General features: G+C 47.6%; 1 protein-coding gene across 1 annotated transcript in view; it reads left to right on the plus strand.

The window, feature by feature from the left end:
• LOC125378149 overlaps nucleotides 1–21,043 on the plus strand; it is a 39,373-nt gene that overhangs the window by 18,239 nt on the left and 91 nt on the right. Inside the window, exon 2 of the mRNA XM_048393053.1 lies at nucleotides 42–20,968. Within this exon, the coding sequence (XP_048249010.1) occupies nucleotides 42–20,968 (20,927 nt within the window). The remainder of the gene's footprint in view (nucleotides 1–41; nucleotides 20,969–21,043) is intronic.

Consider the following 21,043-nt stretch of genomic DNA (forward strand, 5'->3'; position numbering starts at 1 on the left):
CGATGACACATCAGCAACCGAGACTGGTTCTGGTCTTACAGAGGAGCCCTTCACTGCATCTGGAGATGAAACAAGCAGCACTGTCACACAAGAGCCTGACAGCTCCGTAACTATGGCAACAAGTACAATTCCGGAGGGGACATCATCGGGTGATGAAGAGTCTGGTGTGACGGAGGAAATGATAACATCCTCTGGGGAAGAAACAACACCCTCGGATACAGTGGAGACAATGTCGCCGCCTACATCAGCCACATCAACTCCAGAAGAAGGATCCCCTGTAACTGAGGAAATGGTCACCTCTTCTGGAGATGAAGTTTCCAGCGGAACAACCGAGTATGCCACAAGTGGCATGACTGACACTACCACACCTTTCAGCGATGACACATCAGCAACCGAGACTGGTTCTGGTCTTACAGAGGAGCCCTTCACTGCATCTGGAGATGAAACAAGCAGCACTGTCACACAAGAGCCTGACAGCACCGTCACTATGGCAACAAGTACAATTCCGGAGGGGACATCATCGGGTGATGAAGAGTCTGGTGTGACGGAGGAAATGATAACATCCTCTGGGGAAGAAACAACACCCTCGGATACAGTGGAGACAATGTCGCCGCCTACATCAGCCACATCAACTCCAGAAGAAGGATCCCCTGTAACTGAGGAAATGGTCACCTCTTCTGGAGATGAAGTGTCCAGCGGAACAACCGAGTATGCCACAAGTGGCATGACTGACACTACCACACCTCTCAGCGATGACACATCAGCAACCGAGACTGGTTCTGGTCTTACAGAGGAGCCCTTCACTGCATCTGGAGATGAAACAAGCAGCACTGTCACACAAGAGCCTGACAGCACCGTCACTATGGCAACAAGTACAATTCCGGAGGGGACATCATCGGGTGATGAAGAGTCTGGTGTGACGGAGGAAATGATAACATCCTCTGGGGAAGAAACAACATCCTCGGATACAGTGGAGACAATGTCGCCGCCTACCTCAGTAACATCCACTCCAGAAGAAGGATCCCCTGTAACTGAGGAAATGGTCACCTCTTCTGGAGATGAAGTGTCCAGCGGAACAACCGAGTATGCCACAAGTGGCATGACTGACACTACCACACCTCTCAGCGATGACACATCAGCAACCGAGACTGGTTCTGGTCTTACAGAGGAGCCCTTCACTGCATCTGGAGATGAAACAAGCAGCACTGTCACACAAGAGCCTGACAGCACCGTCACTATGGCAACAAGTACAATTCCGGAGGGGACATCATCGGGTGATGAAGAGTCTGGTGTGACGGAGGAAATGATAACATCCCCTAGGGAAGAAACAACACCCTCGGATACAGTGGAGACAATGTCGCCGCCTACATCAGCCACATCAACTCCAGGAGAAGGATCCCCTGTAACTGAGGAAATGGTCACCTCTTCTGGAGATGAAGTTTCCAGCGGAACAACCGAGTATGCCACAAGTGGCATGACTGACACTACCACACCTCTCAGCGTTGACACATCAGCAACCGAGACTGGTTCTGGTCTTACAGAGGAGCCCTTCACTGCATCTGGAGATGAAACAAGCAGCACTGTCACACAAGAGCCTGACAGCTCCGTAACTATGCCAACAAGTACAATCCCGGAGGGGACATCATCGGGTGATGAAGAGTCTGGTGTGACGGAGGAAATGATAACATCCTCTGGGGAAGAAAAGACAACTTTTGGAGATGAAATCACAACACCAACAGAATATGGATTTTCTTCATTAGAATTAGATCCAAAAGTGACTTTGCAAGCATTTAATAGAGTGGAAAAGACGACGGAAATATTTTCGGGAGAACAAACGACAGCTGTAGACGAAAGCCTGTCCATTCCAACCGTGACCACAGACACTGTCGAAACTGTAACACTAGCCGATGAGGGATCAGCAATAACAGAGGAAATGATAACATCTTCAGGAGAAGAGACTTCAAGTGGTGCAACACCAGAAACAACAAGTCCAGTGACTGTCACCACTCTAGCACCAGACGACAAACAAACAGTGACTGAAGACTTCTCTGGCATAACTGAAGATATGTTTACAGCCTCAGGAGATGAAACGGGAAGCACAACAACAGCAGAGACCACTAGTCCTGCCACAATGTCTACCTCCCAGGCAGGAGAAATGACAACTTCAGGAGATGAAGGATCAGGTGTGACAGAGGAAATGCTGACGTTTTCGGGAGAACAAACGACAGCTGTAGAGGAAAGCCTGTCCATTCCAACCGTGACCACAGACACTGTCCAAACTGCAGCACTACCCGATGAAGGATCAGCAATAACAGAGGAAATGATAACATCTTCAGGAGAAGAGACTTCAAGTGGTGCAACACCAGAAACAACAAGTCCAGTGACTGTCACCACTCTAGCACCAGACGACAAACAAACAGTGACTGAAGACTTCTCTGGCATAACAATAACTGAAGATATGTTTACAGCCTCAGGAGATGAAACGGGAAGCACAACAACAGCAGAGACTACTAGTCCTGCCACAATGTCTACCTCCCAGGAAGAAGAAATGACAAGTTCAGGAGATGAAGGATCAGGTGTGACAGAGGAAATGCTGACGTTTTCGGGAGAACAAACCACAGCTGTAGACGAAAGCCTGTCCATTCCAACCGTGACCACAGACACTGTCCAAACTGCAGCACTACCCGATGAAGGATCAGCAATAACAGAGGAAATGATAACATCTTCAGGAGAAGAGACTTCAAGTGGTGCAACACCAGAAACAACAAGTCCAGTGACTGTCACCACTCTAGCACCAGACGACAAACAAACAGTGACTGAAGACTTCTCTGGCATAACTGAAGATATGTTTACAGCCTCAGGAGATGAAACGGGAAGCACAACAACAGCAGAGACCACTAGTCCTGCCACAATGTCTACCTCCCAGGCAGGAGAAATGACAACTTCAGGAGATGAAGGATCAGGTGTGACAGAGGAAATGCTGACGTTTTCGGGAGAACAAACGACAGCTGTAGAGGAAAGCCTGTCCATTCCAACCGTGACCACAGACACTGTCCAAACTGCAGCACTACCCGATGAAGGATCAGCAATAACAGAGGAAATGATAACATCTTCAGGAGAAGAGACTTCAAGTGGTGCAACACCAGAAACAACAAGTCCAGTGACTGTCACCACTCTAGCACCAGACGACAAACAAACAGTGACTGAAGACTTCTCTGGCATAACAATAACTGAAGATATGTTTACAGCCTCAGGAGATGAAACGGGAAGCACAACAACAGCAGAGACTACTAGTCCTGCCACAATGTCTACCTCCCAGGAAGAAGAAATGACAAGTTCAGGAGATGAAGGATCAGGTGTGACAGAGGAAATGCTGACGTTTTCGGGAGAACAAACCACAGCTGTAGACGAAAGCCTGTCCATTCCAACCGTGACCACAGACACTGTCCAAACTGCAGCACTACCCGATGAAGGATCAGCAATAACAGAGGAAATGATAACATCTTCAGGAGAAGAGACTTCAAGTGGTGCAACACCAGAAACAACAAGTCCAGTGACTGTCACCACTCTAGCACCAGACGACAAACAAACAGTGACTGAAGACTTCTCCGGCATAACTGAAGATATGTTTACAGCCTCAGGAGATGAAACGGGAAGCACAACAACAGCAGAGACTACTAGTCCTGAAACAATGTCTACCTCCCAGGCAGGAGAAATGACAAGTTCAGGAGATGAAGGATCAGGTGTGACAGAGGAAATGCTGACGTTTTCGGGAGGACAAACAACAGCTGCAGACGAAAGCCTGTCCATTCCAACCGTGACCACAGACACTGTCCAAACTGGTACACTACCCGATGAGCGATCAGCAATAACCGAGGAAATGATAACATCTTCAGGAGAAGAGACTTCAAGTGGTGCAACACCAGAAACAACAAGTCCAGTGACTGTCACCACTATTGCACCACACGACAAACAAACAGTGACTGAAGACTTCTCCGGCATAACTGAAGATATGTTTACAGCCTCAGGAGATGAAACGGGAAGCACAACAACAGCAGAGACTACTAGTCCTGAAACAATGTCTACCTCCCAGGCAGGAGAAATGACAAGTTCAGGAGATGAAGGATCAGGTGTGACAGAGGAAATGCTGACGTTTTCGGGAGAACAAACGACAGTTGTAGACGAAAGCCTGTCCATTCCAACCGTGACCACAGACACTGTCCAAACTGCAGCACTACCCGATGAGGGATCAGGAATAACCGAGGAAATGATAACATCTTCAGGAGAAGAGACTTCAAGTGGTGCAACACCAGAAACAACAAGTCCAGTGACTGTCACCACTCTAGCACCAGACGACAAACAAACAGTGACTGAAGACTTCTCCGGCATAACTGAAGATATGTTTACAGCCTCAGGAGATGAAACGGGAAGCACAACAACAGCAGAGACTACTAGTCCTGCTACAATGTCTACCTCCGAGGCAGAAGAAATGACAACTTCAGGAGATGAAGGATCAGGTGTGACAGAGGAAATGCTGACGTTTTCGGGAGAACAAACGACAGTTGTAGACGAAAGCCTGTCCATTCCAACCGTGACCACAGACACTGTCCAAACTGCAGCACTACCCAATGAGGGATCAGCAATAACCGAGGAAATGATAACATCTTCAGGAGAAGAGACTTCAAGTGGTGCAACACCAGAAACAACAAGTCCAGTGACTGTCACCACTCTAGCACCAGACGACAAACAAACAGTGACTGAAGACTTCTCCGGCATAACTGAAGATATGTTTACAGCCTCAGGAGATGAAACGGGAAGCACAACAACAGCAGAGACTACTAGTCCTGCTACAGTGTCTACCTCCCAGGCAGAAGAAATGACAACTTCAGGAGATGAAGGATCAGGTGTGACAGAGGAAATGCTGACGTTTTCGGGAGGACAAACAACAGCTGCAGACGAAAGCCTGTCCATTCCAACCGTGACCACAGACACTGTCCAAACTGCAACACTACCCGATGAGGGATCAGCAGTAACCGAGGAAATGATAACATCTTCAGGAGAAGAGACTTCAAGTGGTGCAACACCAGAAACAACAAGTCCAGTGACTGTCACCACTTTTGCACCACACGACAAACAAACAGTGACTGAAGACTTCTCCAGCATAACTGAAGATATGTTTACAGCCTCAGGAGATGAAACGGGAAGCACAACAACAGCAGAGACTACTAGTCCTGAAACAATGTCTACCGCCCAGGCAGGAGAAATGACAACTTCAGGAGATGAAGGATCAGGTGTGACAAAGGAAATGCTGACGTTTTCGGGAGAACAAACGACAGCTGTAGACGAAAGCCTGTCCATTCCAACCGTGACCACAGACACTGTCCAAACTGCAGCACTACCCGATGAGGGATCAGCAATAACAGAGGAAATGATAACATCTTCAGGAGAAGAGACTTCAAGTGGTGCAACACCAGAAACAACAAGTCCAGTGACTGTCACCACTCTAGCACCAGACGACAAACAAACAGTGACTGAAGACTTCTCCGGCATAACTGAAGATATGTTTACAGCCTCAGGAGATGAAACGGGAAGCACAACAACAGCAGAGACTACTAGTCCTGCTACAATGTTTACCTCCCAGGCAGGAGAAATGACAAGTTCAGGAGATGAAGGATCAGGTGTGACAGAGGAAATGCTGACGTTTTCGGGAGGACAAACAACAGCTGCAGACGAAAGCCTGTCCATTCCAACCGTGACCACAGACACTGTCCAAACTGCAACACTACCCGATGAGGGATCAGCAGTAACCGAGGAAATGATAACATCTTCAGGAGAAGAGACTTCAAGTGGTGCAACACCAGAAACAACAAGTCCAGTGACTGTCACCACTTTTGCACCACACGACAAACAAACAGTGACTGAAGACTTCTCCGGCATAACTGAAGATATGTTTACAGCCTCAGGAGATGAAACGGGAAGCACAACAACAGCAGAGACTACTAGTCCTGAAACAATGTCTACCGCCCAGGCAGGAGAAATGACAAGTTCAGGAGATGAAGGATCAGGTGTGACAGAGGAAATGCTGACGTTTTCGGGAGAACAAACGACAGCTGTAGACGAAAGCCTGTCCATTCCCACCGTGACCACAGACACTGTCCAAACTGCAGCACTACCCGATGAGGGATCAGCAATAACAGAGGAAATGATAACATCTTCAGGAGAAGAGACTTCAAGTGGTGCAACACCAGAAACAACAAGTCCAGTGACTGTCACCACTTTTGCACCACACGACAAACAAACAGTGACTGAAGACTTCTCCGGCATAACTGAAGATATGTTTACAGCCTCAGGAGATGAAACGGGAAGCACAACAACAGCAGCGACTACTAGTCCTGAAACAATGTCTACCGCCCAGGCAGGAGAAATGACAAGTTCAGGAGATGAAGGATCAGGTGTGACAGAGGAAATGCTGACGTTTTCGGGAGAACAAACGACAGTTGTAGACGAAAGCCTGTCCATTCCAACCGTGACCACAGACACTGTCCAAACTGCAGCACTACCCGATGAGGGATCAGCAATAACCGAGGAAATGAAAACATCTTCAGGAGAAGAGACTTCAAGTGGTGCAACACCAGAAACAACAAGTCCAGTGACTGTCACCACTCTAGCACCAGACGACAAACAAACAGTGACTGAAGACTTCTCCGACATAACTGAAGATATGTTTACAGCCTCAGGAGATGAAACGGGAAGCACAACAACAGCAGAGACTACTAGTCCTGCCACAATGTTTACCTCCCAGGCAGGAGAAATGACAAGTTCAGGAGATGAAGGATCAGGTGTGACAGAGGAAATGCTGACGTTTTCGGGAGGACAAACAACAGCTGTAGACGAAAGCCTGTCCATTCCAACCGTGACCACAGACACTGTCCAAACTGCAACACTACCCGATGAGGGATCAGCGGTAACAGAGGAAATGATAACATCTTCAGGAGAAGAGACTTCAAGTGGTGCAACACCAGAAACAACAAGTCCAGTGACTGTCACCACTCTAGCACCAGACGACAAACAAACAATGACTGAAGACTTCTCCAGCATAACTGAAGATATGTTTACAGCCTCAGGGGATGAAACGGGAAGCACAACAACAGCAGAGACTACTAGTCCTGCCACAATGTTTACCTCCCAGGCAGGAGAAATGACAAGTTCAGGAGATGAAGGATCAGGTGTGACAGAGGAAATGCTGACGTTTTCGGGAGAACAAACGACAGTTGTAGACGAAAGCCTGTCCATTCCAACCGTGACCACAGACACTGTCCAAACTGCAGCACTACCCGATGAGGGATCAGCAATAACCGAGGAAATGATAACATCTTCAGGAGAAGAGACTTCAAGTGGTGCAACACCAGAAACAACAAGTACAGTGACTGTCACCACTTTTGCACCAGACGACAAACAAACAGTGACTGAAGACTTCTCTGGCAAAACTGAAGATATGTTTACAGCCTCGGGAGATGAAACGGGAAGCACAACAACAGCAGAGACTACTAGTCCTGCTACAATGTCTACCGCCCAGGCAGGAGAAATGACAAGTTCAGGAGATGAAGGATCAGGTGTGACAGAGGAAATGCTGACGTTTTCGGGAGAACAAACGACAGCTGTAGACGAAAGCCTGTCCATTCCAACCGTGACCACAGACACTGTCCAAACTGCAGCACTACCCGATGAGGGATCAGCAATAACCGAGGAAATGATAACATCTTCAGGAGAAGAGACTTCAAGTGGTGCAACACCAGAAACAACAAGTCCAGTGACTGTCACCACTCTAGCACCAGACGACAAACAAACAGTGACTGAAGACTTCTCCGGCATAACTGAAGATATGTTTACAGCCTCAGGAGATGAAACGGGAAGCACAACAACAGCAGAGACTACTAGTCCTGCTACAATGTCTACCTCCCAGGCAGAAGAAATGACAACTTCAGGAGATGAAGGATCAGGTGTGACAGAGGAAATGCTGACGTTTTCGGGAGAACAAACGACAGCTGTAGACGAAAGCCTGTCCATTCCAACCGTGACCACAGACAGTGTCCAAACTGCAACACTACCCGATGAGGGATCAGCAATAACAGAGGAAATGATAACATCTTCAGGAGAAGAGACTTCAAGTGGTGCAACACCAGAAACAACAAGTCCAGTGACTGTCACCACTCTAGCACCAAACGACAAACAAACAGTGACTGAAGACTTCTCCGGCATAACTGAAGATATGTTTACAGCCTCAGGAGATGAAACGGGAAGCACAACAACAGCAGAGACTACTAGTCTTGCTACAATGTCTACCTCCCAGGCAGAAGAAATGACAAGTTCAGGAGATGAAGGATCAGGTGTGACAGAGGAAATGTTGACGTTTTCGGGAGGACAAACAACAGCTGCAGACGAAAGCCTGTCCATTCCAACCGTGACCACAGACACTGTCCAAACTGCAACACTACCCGATGAGCGATCAGCAGTAACCGAGGAAATGATAACATCTTCAGGAGAAGAGACTTCAAGTGGTGCAACACCAGAAACAACAAGTCCAGTGACTGTCACCACTCTAGCACCAGACGACAAACAAACAGTGACTGAAGACTTCTCCGGCATAACTGAAGATATGTTTACAGCCTCAGGAGATGAAACGGGAAGCACAACAACAGCAGAGACTACTAGTCCTGCTACAATGTCTACCTCCCAGGCAGAAGAAATGACAACTTCAGGAGATGAAGGATCAGGTGTGACAGAGGAAATGCTGACGTTTTCGGGAGAACAAACGACAGCTGTAGACGAAAGCCTGTCCATTCCAACCGTGACCACAGACAGTGTCCAAACTGCAACACTACCCGATGAGGGATCAGCAATAACAGAGGAAATGATAACATCTTCAGGAGAAGAGACTTCAAGTGGTGCAACACCAGAAACAACAAGTCCAGTGACTGTCACCACTCTAGCACCAAACGACAAACAAACAGTGACTGAAGACTTCTCCGGCATAACTGAAGATATGTTTACAGCCTCAGGAGATGAAACGGGAAGCACAACAACAGCAGAGACTACTAGTCTTGCTACAATGTCTACCTCCCAGGCAGAAGAAATGACAAGTTCAGGAGATGAAGGATCAGGTGTGACAGAGGAAATGTTGACGTTTTCGGGAGGACAAACAACAGCTGCAGACGAAAGCCTGTCCATTCCAACCGTGACCACAGACACTGTCCAAACTGCAACACTACCCGATGAGCGATCAGCAGTAACCGAGGAAATGATAACATCTTCAGGAGAAGAGACTTCAAGTGGTGCAACACCAGAAACAACAAGTCCAGTGACTGTCACCACTTTTGCACCACACGACAAACAAACAGTGACTGAAGACTTCTCCGGCATAACTGAAGATATGTTTACAGCCTCAGGAGATGAAACGGGAAGCACAACAACAGCAGAGACTACTAGTCCTGCCACAATGTCTACCGCCCAGGCAGGAGAAATGACAAGTTCAGGAGATGAAGGATCAGGTGTGACAGAGGAAATGCTGACGTTTTCGGGAGAACAAACGACAGCTGTAGACGAAAGCCTGTCCATTCCAACCGTGACCACAGACAGTGTCCAAACTGCAACACTACCCGATGAGGGATCAGCAATAACAGAGGAAATGATAACATCTTCAGGAGAAGAGACTTCAAGTGGTGCAACACCAGAAACAACAAGTCCAGTGACTGTCACCACTCTAGCACCAAACGACAAACAAACAGTGACTGAAGACTTCTCCGGCATAACTGAAGATATGTTAACAGCCTCAGGAGATGAAACGGGAAGCACAACAACAGCAGAGACTACTAGTCTTGCTACAATGTCTACCTCCCAGGCAGAAGAAATGACAAGTTCAGGAGATGAAGGATCAGGTGTGACAGAGGAAATGCTGACGTTTTCGGGAGGACAAACAACAGCTGCAGACGAAAGCCTGTCCATTCCAACCGTGACCACAGACACTGTCCAAACTGCAACACTACCCGATGAGCGATCAGCAGTAACCGAGGAAATGATAACATCTTCAGGAGAAGAGACTTCAAGTGGTGCAACACCAGAAACAACAAGTCCAGTGACTGTCACCACTTTTGCACCACACGACAAACAAACAGTGACTGAAGACTTCTCCGGCATAACTGAAGATATGTTTACAGCCTCAGGAGATGAAACGGGAAGCACAACAACAGCAGAGACTACTAGTCCTGAAACAATGTCTACCGCCCAGGCAGGAGAAATGACAAGTTCAGGAGATGAAGGATCAGGTGTGACAGAGGAAATGCTGACGTTTTCGGGAGAACAAACGACAGCTGTAGACGAAAGCCTGTCCATTCCAACCGTGACCACAGACACTGTCCAAACTGCAACACTACCCGATGAGGGATCAGCAATAACCGAGGAAATGATAACATCTTCAGGAGAAGAGACTTCAAGTGGTGCAACACCAGAAACAACAAGTCCAGTGACTGTCACCACTTTTGCACCACACGACAAACAAACAGTGACTGAAGACTTCTCCGGCATAACTGAAGATATGTTTACAGCCTCAGGAGATGAAACGGGAAGCACAACAACAGCAGAGACTACTAGTCCTGCCACAGTGTCTACCGCCCAGGCAGGAGAAATGACAAGTTCAGAAGATGAAGGATCAGGTGTGACAGAGGAAATGCTGACGTTTTCGGGAGGACAAACAACAGCTGCAGACGAAAGCCTGTCCATTCCAACCGTGACCACAGACACTGTCCAAACTGCAACACTACCCGATGAGGGATCAGCAGTAACCGAGGAAATGAAAACATCTTCAGGAGAAGAGACTTCAAGTGGTGCAACACCAGAAACAACAAGTCCAGTAACTGTCACCACTTTTGCACCACACGACAAACAAACAGTGACTGAAGACTTCTCCGGCATAACTGAAGATATGTTTACAGCCTCAGGAGATGAAACGGGAAGCACAACAACAGCAGAGACTACTAGTCCTGCCACAGTGTCTACCGCCATGGCAGGAGAAATGACAAGTTCAGGAGATGAAGGATCAGGTGTGACAGAGGAAATGCTGACGTTTTCGGGAGAACAAACGACAGTTGTAGACGAAAGCCTGTCCATTCCAACCGTGACCACAGACACTGTCCAAACTGCAACACTACCCGATGAGGGATCAGCAATAACCGAGGAAATGATAACATCTTCAGGAGAAGAGACTTCAAGTGGTGCAACACCAGAAACAACAAGTCCAGTGACTGTCACCACTCTAGCACCAGACGACAAACAAACAGTGACTGAAGACTTCTCCGGCATAACTGAAGATATGTTTACAGCCTCAGGAGATGAAACGGGAAGCACAACAACAGCAGAGACTACTAGTCCTGCCACAATGTTTACCTCCCAGGCAGGAGAAATGACAAGTTCAGGAGATGAAGGATCAGGTGTGACAGAGGAAATGCTGACGTTTTCGGGAGGACAAACAACAGCTGCAGACGAAAGCCTGTCCATTCCAACCGTGACCACAGACACTGTCCAAACTGCAACACTACCCGATGAGGGATCAGCAGTAACCGAGGAAATGAAAACATCTTCAGGAGAAGAGACTTCAAGTGGTGCAACACCAGAAACAACAAGTCCAGTGACTGTCACCACTTTTGCACCACACGACAAACAAACAGTGACTGAAGACTTCTCCGGCATAACTGAAGATATGTTTACAGCCTCAGGAGATGAAACGGGAAGCACAACAACAGCAGAGACTACTAGTCCTGAAACAATGTCTACCGCCCAGGCAGGAGAAATGACAAGTTCAGGAGATGAAGGATCAGGTGTGACAGAGGAAATGCTGACGTTTTCGGGAGAACAAACGACAGCTGTAGACGAAAGCCTGTCCATTCCCACCGTGACCACAGACACTGTCCAAACTGCAGCACTACCCGATGAGGGATCAGCAATAACCGAGGAAATGATAACATCTTCAGGAGAAGAGACTTCAAGTGGTGCAACACCAGAAACAACAAGTCCAGTGACTGTCACCACTCTAGGACCAGACGACAAACAAACAGTGACTGAAGACTTCTCCGGCATAACTGAAGATATGTTTACAGCCTCAGGAGATGAAACGGGAAGCACAACAACAGCAGAGACTACTAGTCCTGCCACAATGTTTACCTCCCAGGCAGGAGAAATGACAAGTTCAGGAGATGAAGGATCAGGTGTGACAGAGGAAATGCTGACGTTTTCGGGAGGACAAACAACAGCTGCAGACGAAAGCCTGTCCATTCCAACCGTGACCACAGACACTGTCCAAACTGCAACACTACCCGATGAGGGATCAGCAGTAACCGAGGAAATGATAACATCGTCAGGAGAAGAGACTTCAAGTGGTGCAACACCAGAAACAACAAGTCCAGTGACTGTCACCACTTTTGCACCACACGACAAACAAACAGTGACTGAAGACTTCTCCGGCATAACTGAAGATATGTTTACAGCCTCAGGAGATGAAACGGGAAGCACAACAACATCAGAGACTACTAGTCCTGCCACAATGTCTACCGCCCAGGCAGGAGAAATGACAAGTTCAGGAGATGAAGGATCAGGTGTGACAGAGGAAATGCTGACGTTTTCGGGAGAACAAACGACAGCTGTAGACGAAAGCCTGTCCATTCCAACCGTGACCACAGACACTGTCCAAACTGCAACACTACCCGATGAGGGATCAGCAATAACCGAGGAAATGATAACATCTTCAGGAGAAGAGACTTCAAGTGGTGCAACACCAGAAACAACAAGTCCAGTGACTGTCACCACTTTTGCACCACACGACAAACAAACAGTGACTGAAGACTTCTCCGGCATAACTGAAAATATGTTTACAGACTCAGGAGATGAAACGGGAAGCACAACAACAGCAGAGACTACTAGTCCTGCTACAATGTCTACCTCCCAGGCAGAAGAAATGACAAGTTCAGGAGATGAAGGATCAGGTGTGACAGAGGAAATGCTGACGTTTTCGGGAGAACAAACAACAGCTGCAGACGAAAGCCTGTCCATTCCAACCGTGACCACAGACACTGTCCAAACTGCAACACTACCCGATGAGGGATCAGCAGTAACCGAGGAAATGATAACATCTTCAGGAGAAGGTACTTCAAGTGGTGCAACACCAGAAACAACAAGTCCAGTGACTGTCACCACTTTTGCACCACACGACAAACAAACAGTGACTGAAGACTTCTCCGGCATAACTGAAGATATGTTTACAGCCTCAGGAGATGAAACGGGAAGCACAACAACAGCAGAGATTACTAGTCCTGCCACAGTGTCTACCGCCCAGGCAGGAGAAATGACAAGTTCAGAAGATGAAGGATCAGGTGTGACAGAGGAAATGCTGACGTTTTCGGGAGAACAAACGACAGCTGTAGACGAAAGCCTGTCCATTCCAACCGTGACCACAGACACTGTCCAAACTGCAACACTACCCGATGAGGGATCAGCAATAACCGAGGAAATGATAACATCTTCAGGAGAAGAGACTTCAAGTGGTGCAACACCAGAAACAACAAGTCCAGTGACTGTCACCACTCTAGCACCAGACGACAAACAAACAGTGACTGAAGACTTCTCCGGCATAACTGAAGATATGTTTACAGCCTCAGGAGATGAAACGGGAAGCACAACAACAGCAGAGACTACTAGTCCTGCCACAATGTTTACCTCCCAGGCAGGAGAAATGACAAGTTCAGGAGATGAAGGATCAGGTGTGACAGAGGAAATGCTGACGTTTTCGGGAGGACAAACAACAGCTGCAGACGAAAGCCTGTCCATTCCAACCGTGACCACAGACACTGTCCAAACTGCAACACTACCCGATGAGGGATCAGCAGTAACCGAGGAAATGAAAACATCTTCAGGAGAAGAGACTTCAAGTGGTGCAACACCAGAAACAACAAGTCCAGTAACTGTCACCACTTTTGCACCACACGACAAACAAACAGTGACTGAAGACTTCTCCGGCATAACTGAAGATATGTTTACAGCCTCAGGAGATGAAACGGGAAGCACAAAAACAGCAGAGACTACTAGTCCTGCCACAGTGTCTACCGCCATGGCAGGAGAAATGACAAGTTCAGGAGATGAAGGATCAGGTGTGACAGAGGAAATGCTGACGTTTTCGGGAGAACAAACGACAGCTGTAGACGAAAGCCTGTCCATTCCAACCGTGACCACAGACACTGTCCAAACTGCAACACTACCCGATGAGGGATCAGCAATAACAGAGGAAATGATAACATCTTCAGGAGAAGAGACTTCAAGTGGTGCAACACCAGAAACAACAAGTCCAGTGACTGTCACCACTCTAGCACCAGACGACAAACAAACAGTGACTGAAGACTTCTCCGGCATAACTGAAGATATGTTTACAGCCTCAGGAGATGAAACGGGAAGCACAACAACAGCAGAGACTACTAGTCCTGCCACAATGTTTACCTCCCAGGCAGGAGAAATGACAAGTTCAGGAGATGAAGGATCAGGTGTGACAGAGGAAATGCTGACGTTTTCGGGAGGACAAACAACAGCTGCAGACGAAAGCCTGTCCATTCCAACCGTGACCACAGACACTGTCCAAACTGCAACACTACCCGATGAGGGATCAGCAGTAACCGAGGAAATGAAAACATCTTCAGGAGAAGAGACTTCAAGTGGTGCAACACCAGAAACAACAAGTCCAGTGACTGTCACCACTTTTGCACCACACGACAAACAAACAGTGACTGAAGACTTCTCCGGCATAACTGAAGATATGTTTACAGCCTCAGGAGATGAAACGGGAAGCACAACAACAGCAGAGACTACTAGTCCTGAAACAATGTCTACCGCCCAGGCAGGAGAAATGACAAGTTCAGGAGATGAAGGATCAGGTGTGACAGAGGAAATGCTGACGTTTTCGGGAGAACAAACGACAGCTGTAGACGAAAGCCTGTCCATTCCAACCGTGACCACAGACACTGTCCAAACTGCAGCACTACCCGATGAGGGATCAGCAATAACCGAGGAAATGATAACATCTTCAGGAGAAGAGACTTCAAGTGGTGCAACACCAGAAACAACAAGTCCAGTGACTGTCACCACTCTAGCACCAGACGACAAACAAACAGTGACTGAAGACTTCTCCGGCATAACTGAAGATATGTTTACAGCCTCAGGAGATGAAACGGGAAGCACAACAACAGCAGAGACTACTAGTCCTGCCACAATGTTTACCTCCCAGGCAGGAGAAATGACAAGTTCAGGAGATGAAGGATCAGGTGTGACAGAGGAAATGCTGACGTTTTCGGGAGGACAAACAACAGCTGCAGACGAAAGCCTGTCCATTCCAACCGTGACCACAGACACTGTCCAAACTGCAACACTACCCGATGAGGGATCAGCAGTAACCGAGGAAATGATAACATCGTCAGGAGAAGAGACTTCAAGTGGTGCAACACCAGAAACAACAAGTCCAGTGACTGTCACCACTTTTGCACCACACGACAAACAAACAGTGACTGAAGACTTCTCCGGCATAACTGAAGATATGTTTACAGCCTCAGGAGATGAAACGGGAAGCACAACAACATCAGAGACTACTAGTCCTGAAACAATGTCTACCGCCCAGGCAGGAGAAATGACAAGTTCAGGAGATGAAGGATCAGGTGTGACAGAGGAAATGCTGACGTTTTCGGGAGAACAAACGACAGCTGTAGACGAAAGCCTGTCCATTCCAACCGTGACCACAGACACTGTCCAAACTGCAACACTACCCGATGAGGGATCAGCAATAACCGAGGAAATGATAACATCTTCAGGAGAAGAGACTTCAAGTGGTGCAACACCAGAAACAACAAGTCCAGTGACTGTCACCACTTTTGCACCAGACGACAAACAAACAGTGACTGAAGACTTCTCCGGCATAACTGAAAATATGTTTACAGCCTCAGGAGATGAAACGGGAAGCACAACAACTGCAGAGACTACTAGTCCTGCTACAATGTCTACCTCCCAGGCAGAAGAAATGACAACTTCAGGAGATGAAGGATCAGGTGTGACAGAGGAAATGCTGACGTTTTCGGGAGAACAAACAACAGCTGCAGACGAAAGCCTGTCCATTCCAACCGTGACCACAGACACTGTCCAAACTGCAACACTACCCGATGAGGGATCAGCAATAACCGAGGAAATGATAACATCTTCAGGAGAAGGTACTTCAAGTGGTGCAACACCAGAAACAACAAGTCCAGTGACTGTCACCAGTTTTGCACCACACGACAAACAAACAGTGACTGAAGACTTCTCCGGCATAACTGAAGATATGTTTACAGCCTCAGGAGATGAAACGGGAAGCACAACAACAGCAGAGACTACTAGTCCTGCCACAGTGTCTACCGCCCAGGCAGGAGAAATGACAAGTTCAGAAGATGAAGGATCAGGTGTGACAGAGGAAATGCTGACGTTTTCGGGAGAACAAACGACAGCTGTAGACGAAAGCCTGTCCATTCCAACCGTGACCACAGACACTGTCCAAACTGCAACACTACCCGATGAGGGATCAGCAGTAACCGAGGAAATGAAAACATCTTCAGGAGAAGAGACTTCAAGTGGTGCAACACCAGAAACAACAAGTCCAGTAACTGTCACCACTTTTGCACCACACGACAAACAAACAGTGACTGAAGACTTCTCCGGCATAACTGAAGATATGTTTACAGCCTCAGGAGATGAAACGGGAAGCACAAAAACAGCAGAGACTACTAGTCCTGCCACAGTGTCTACCGCCATGGCAGGAGAAATGACAAGTTCAGGAGATGAAGGATCAGGTGTGACAGAGGAAATGCTGACGTTTTCGGGAGAACAAACGACAGCTGTAGACGAAAGCCTGTCCATTCCAACCGTGACCACAGACACTGTCCAAACTGCAACACTACCCGATGAGGGATCAGCAATAACAGAGGAAATGATAACATCTTCAGGAGAAGAGACTTCAAGTGGTGCAACACCAGAAACAACAAGTCCAGTGACTGTCACCACTCTAGCACCAGACGACAAACAAACAGTGACTGAAGACTTCTCCGGCATAACTGAAGATATGTTTACAGCCTCAGGAGATGAAACGGGAAGCACAACAACAGCAGAGACTACTAGTCTTGCCACAATGTTTACCTCCCAGGCAGGAGAAATGACAAGTTCAGGAGATGAAGGATCAGGTGTGACAGAGGAAATGCTGACGTTTTCGGGAGAACAAACAACAGCTGCAGACGAAAGCCTGTCCATTCCAACCGTGACCACAGACACTGTCCAAACTGCAACACTACCCGATGAGCGATCAGCAGTAACCGAGGAAATGATAACATCTTCAGGAGAAGAGACTTCAAGTGGTGCAACACCAGAAACAACAAGTCCAGTGACTGTCACCACTTTTGCACCACACGACAAACAAACAGTGACTGAAGACTTCTCCGGCATAACTGAAGATATGTTTACAGCCTCAGGAGATGAAACGGGAAGCACAACAACATCAGAGACTACTAGTCCTGAAACAATGTCTACCGCCCAGGCAGGAGAAATGACAAGTTCAGGAGATGAAGGATCAGGTGTGACAGAGGAAATGCTGACGTTTTCGGGAGAACAAACGACAGCTGTAGACGAAAGCCTGTCCATTCCAACCGTGACCACAGACACTGTCCAAACTGCAACACTACCCGATGAGGGATCAGCAATAACCGAGGAAATGATAACATCTTCAGGAGAAGAGACTTCAAGTGGTGCAACACCAGAAACAACAAGTCCAGTGACTGTCACCACTTTTGCACCAGACGACAAACAAACAGTGACTGAAGACTTCTCCGGCATAACTGAAAATATGTTTACAGCCTCAGGAGATGAAACGGGAAGCACAACAACTGCAGAGACTACTAGTCCTGCTACAATGTCTACCTCCCAGGCAGAAGAAATGACAACTTCAGGAGATGAAGGATCAGGTGTGACAGAGGAAATGCTGACGTTTTCGGGAGAACAAACAACAGCTGCAGACGAAAGCCTGTCCATTCCAACCGTGACCACAGACACTGTCCAAACTGCAACACTACCCGATGAGGGATCAGCAATAACCGAGGAAATGATAACATCTTCAGGAGAAGGTACTTCAAGTGGTGCAACACCAGAAACAACAAGTCCAGTGACTGTCACCAGTTTTGCACCACACGACAAACAAACAGTGACTGAAGACTTCTCCGGCATAACTGAAGATATGTTTACAGCCTCAGGAGATGAAACGGGAAGCACAACAACAGCAGAGACTACTAGTCCTGCCACAGTGTCTACCGCCCAGGCAGGAGAAATGACAAGTTCAGAAGATGAAGGATCAGGTGTGACAGAGGAAATGCTGACGTTTTCGGGAGAACAAACGACAGCTGTAGACGAAAGCCTGTCCATTCCAACCGTGACCACAGACACTGTCCAAACTGCAACACTACCCGATGAGGGATCAGCAGTAACCGAGGAAATGAAAACATCTTCAGGAGAAGAGACTTCAAGTGGTGCAACACCAGAAACAACAAGTCCAGTAACTGTCACCACTTTTGCACCACACGACAAACAAACAGTGACTGAAGACTTCTCCGGCATAACTGAAGATATGTTTACAGCCTCAGGAGATGAAACGGGAAGCACAAAAACAGCAGAGACTACTAGTCCTGCCACAGTGTCTACCGCCATGGCAGGAGAAATGACAAGTTCAGGAGATGAAGGATCAGGTGTGACAGAGGAAATGCTGACGTTTTCGGGAGAACAAACGACAGCTGTAGACGAAAGCCTGTCCATTCCAACCGTGACCACAGACACTGTCCAAACTGCAACACTACCCGATGAGGGATCAGCAATAACAGAGGAAATGATAACATCTTCAGGAGAAGAGACTTCAAGTGGTGCAACACCAGAAACAACAAGTCCAGTGACTGTCACCACTCTAGCACCAGACGACAAACAAACAGTGACTGAAGACTTCTCCGGCATAACTGAAGATATGTTTACAGCCTCAGGAGATGAAACGGGAAGCACAACAACAGCAGAGACTACTAGTCCTGCCACAATGTTTACCTCCCAGGCAGGAGAAATGACAAGTTCAGGAGATGAAGGATCAGGTGTGACAGAGGAAATGCTGACGTTTTCGGGAGGACAAACAACAGCTGCAGACGAAAGCCTGTCCATTCCAACCGTGACCACAGACACTGTCCAAACTGCAACACTACCCGATGAGGGATCAGCAGTAACCGAGGAAATGAAAACATCTTCAGGAGAAGAGACTTCAAGTGGTGCAACACCAGAAACAACAAGTCCAGTGACTGTCACCTCTTTTGCACCACACGACAAACAAACAGTGACTGAAGACTTCTCCGGCATAACTGAAGATATGTTTACAGCCTCAGGGGATGAAACGGGAAGCACAACAACAGCAGAGACTACTAGTCCTGAAAAAATGTCTACCGCCCAGGCAGGAGAAATGACAAGTTCAGGAGATGAAGGATCAGGTGTGACAGAGGAAATGCTGACGTTTTCGGGAGAACAAACGACAGCTGTAGACGAAAGCCTGTCCATTCCCACCGTGACCACAGACACTGTCCAAACTGCAGCACTACCCGATGAGGGATCAGCAATAACAGAGGAAATGATAACATCTTCAGGAGAAGAGACTTCAAGTGGTGCAACACCAGAAACAACAAGTCCAGTGACTGTCACCACTCTAGCACCAGACGACAAACAAACAGTGACTGAAGACTTCTCCGGCATAACTGAAGATATGTTTACAGCCTCAGGAGATGAAACGGGAAGCACAACAACAGCAGAGATTACTAGTCCTGCCACAATGTTTACCTCCCAGGCAGGAGAAATGACAAGTTCAGGAGATGAAGGATCAGGTGTGACAGAGGAAATGCTGACGTTTTCGGGAGGACAAACAACAGCTGCAGACGAAAGCCTGTCCATTCCAACCGTGACCACAGACACTGTCCAAACTGCAACACTACCCGATGAGGGATCAGCAGTAACCGAGGAAATGATAACATCGTCAGGAGAAGAGACTTCAAGTGGTGCAACACCAGAAACAACAAGTCCAGTGACTGTCACCACTTTTGCACCACACGACAAACAAACAGTGACTGAAGACTTCTCCGGCATAACTGAAGATATGTTTACAGCCTCAGGAGATGAAACGGGAAGCACAACAACAGCAGAGACTACTAGTCCTGAAACAATGTCTACCGCCCAGGCAGGAGAAATGACAAGTTCAGGAGATGAAGGATCAGGTGTGACAGAGGAAATGCTGACGTTTTCGGGAGAACAAACGACAGCTGTAGACAAAAGCCTGTCCATTCCAACCGTGACCACAGACACTGTCCAAACTGCAGCACTACCCGATGAGGGATCAGCAATAACAGAGGAAATGATAACATCTTCAGGAGAAGAGACTTCAAGTGGTGCAACACCAGAAACAACAAGTCCAGTGACTGTCACCACTCTAGCACCAGACGACAAACAAACAGTGACTGAAGACTTCTCCGGCATAACTGAAGATATGTTTACAGCCTCAGGAGATGAAACGGGAAGCACAACAACAGCAGAGACTACTAGTCCTGCTACAATGTCTACCTCCCAGGCAGAAGAAATGACAAGTTCAGGAGATGAAGGATCAGGTGTGACAGAGGAAATGGTGACGTTTTCGGGAGGACAAACAACAGCTGCAGACGAAAGCCTGTCCATTCCAACCGTGACCACAGACACTGTCCAAACTGCAACACTACCCGATGAGGGATCAGCAGTAACCGAGGAAATGATAACATCGTCAGGAGAAGAGACTTCAAGTGGTGCAACACCAGAAACAACAAGTCCAGTGACTGTCACCACTTTTGCACCACACGACAAACAAACAGTGACTGAAGACTTCTCCGGCATAACTGAAGATATG

This window comes from Haliotis rufescens, unplaced genomic scaffold (genome assembly GCF_023055435.1).
Source record: "Haliotis rufescens isolate VD_foot unplaced genomic scaffold, xgHalRufe1.0.p SCAF_111, whole genome shotgun sequence".
Classification (NCBI taxonomy): domain Eukaryota; kingdom Metazoa; phylum Mollusca; class Gastropoda; order Lepetellida; family Haliotidae; genus Haliotis; species Haliotis rufescens.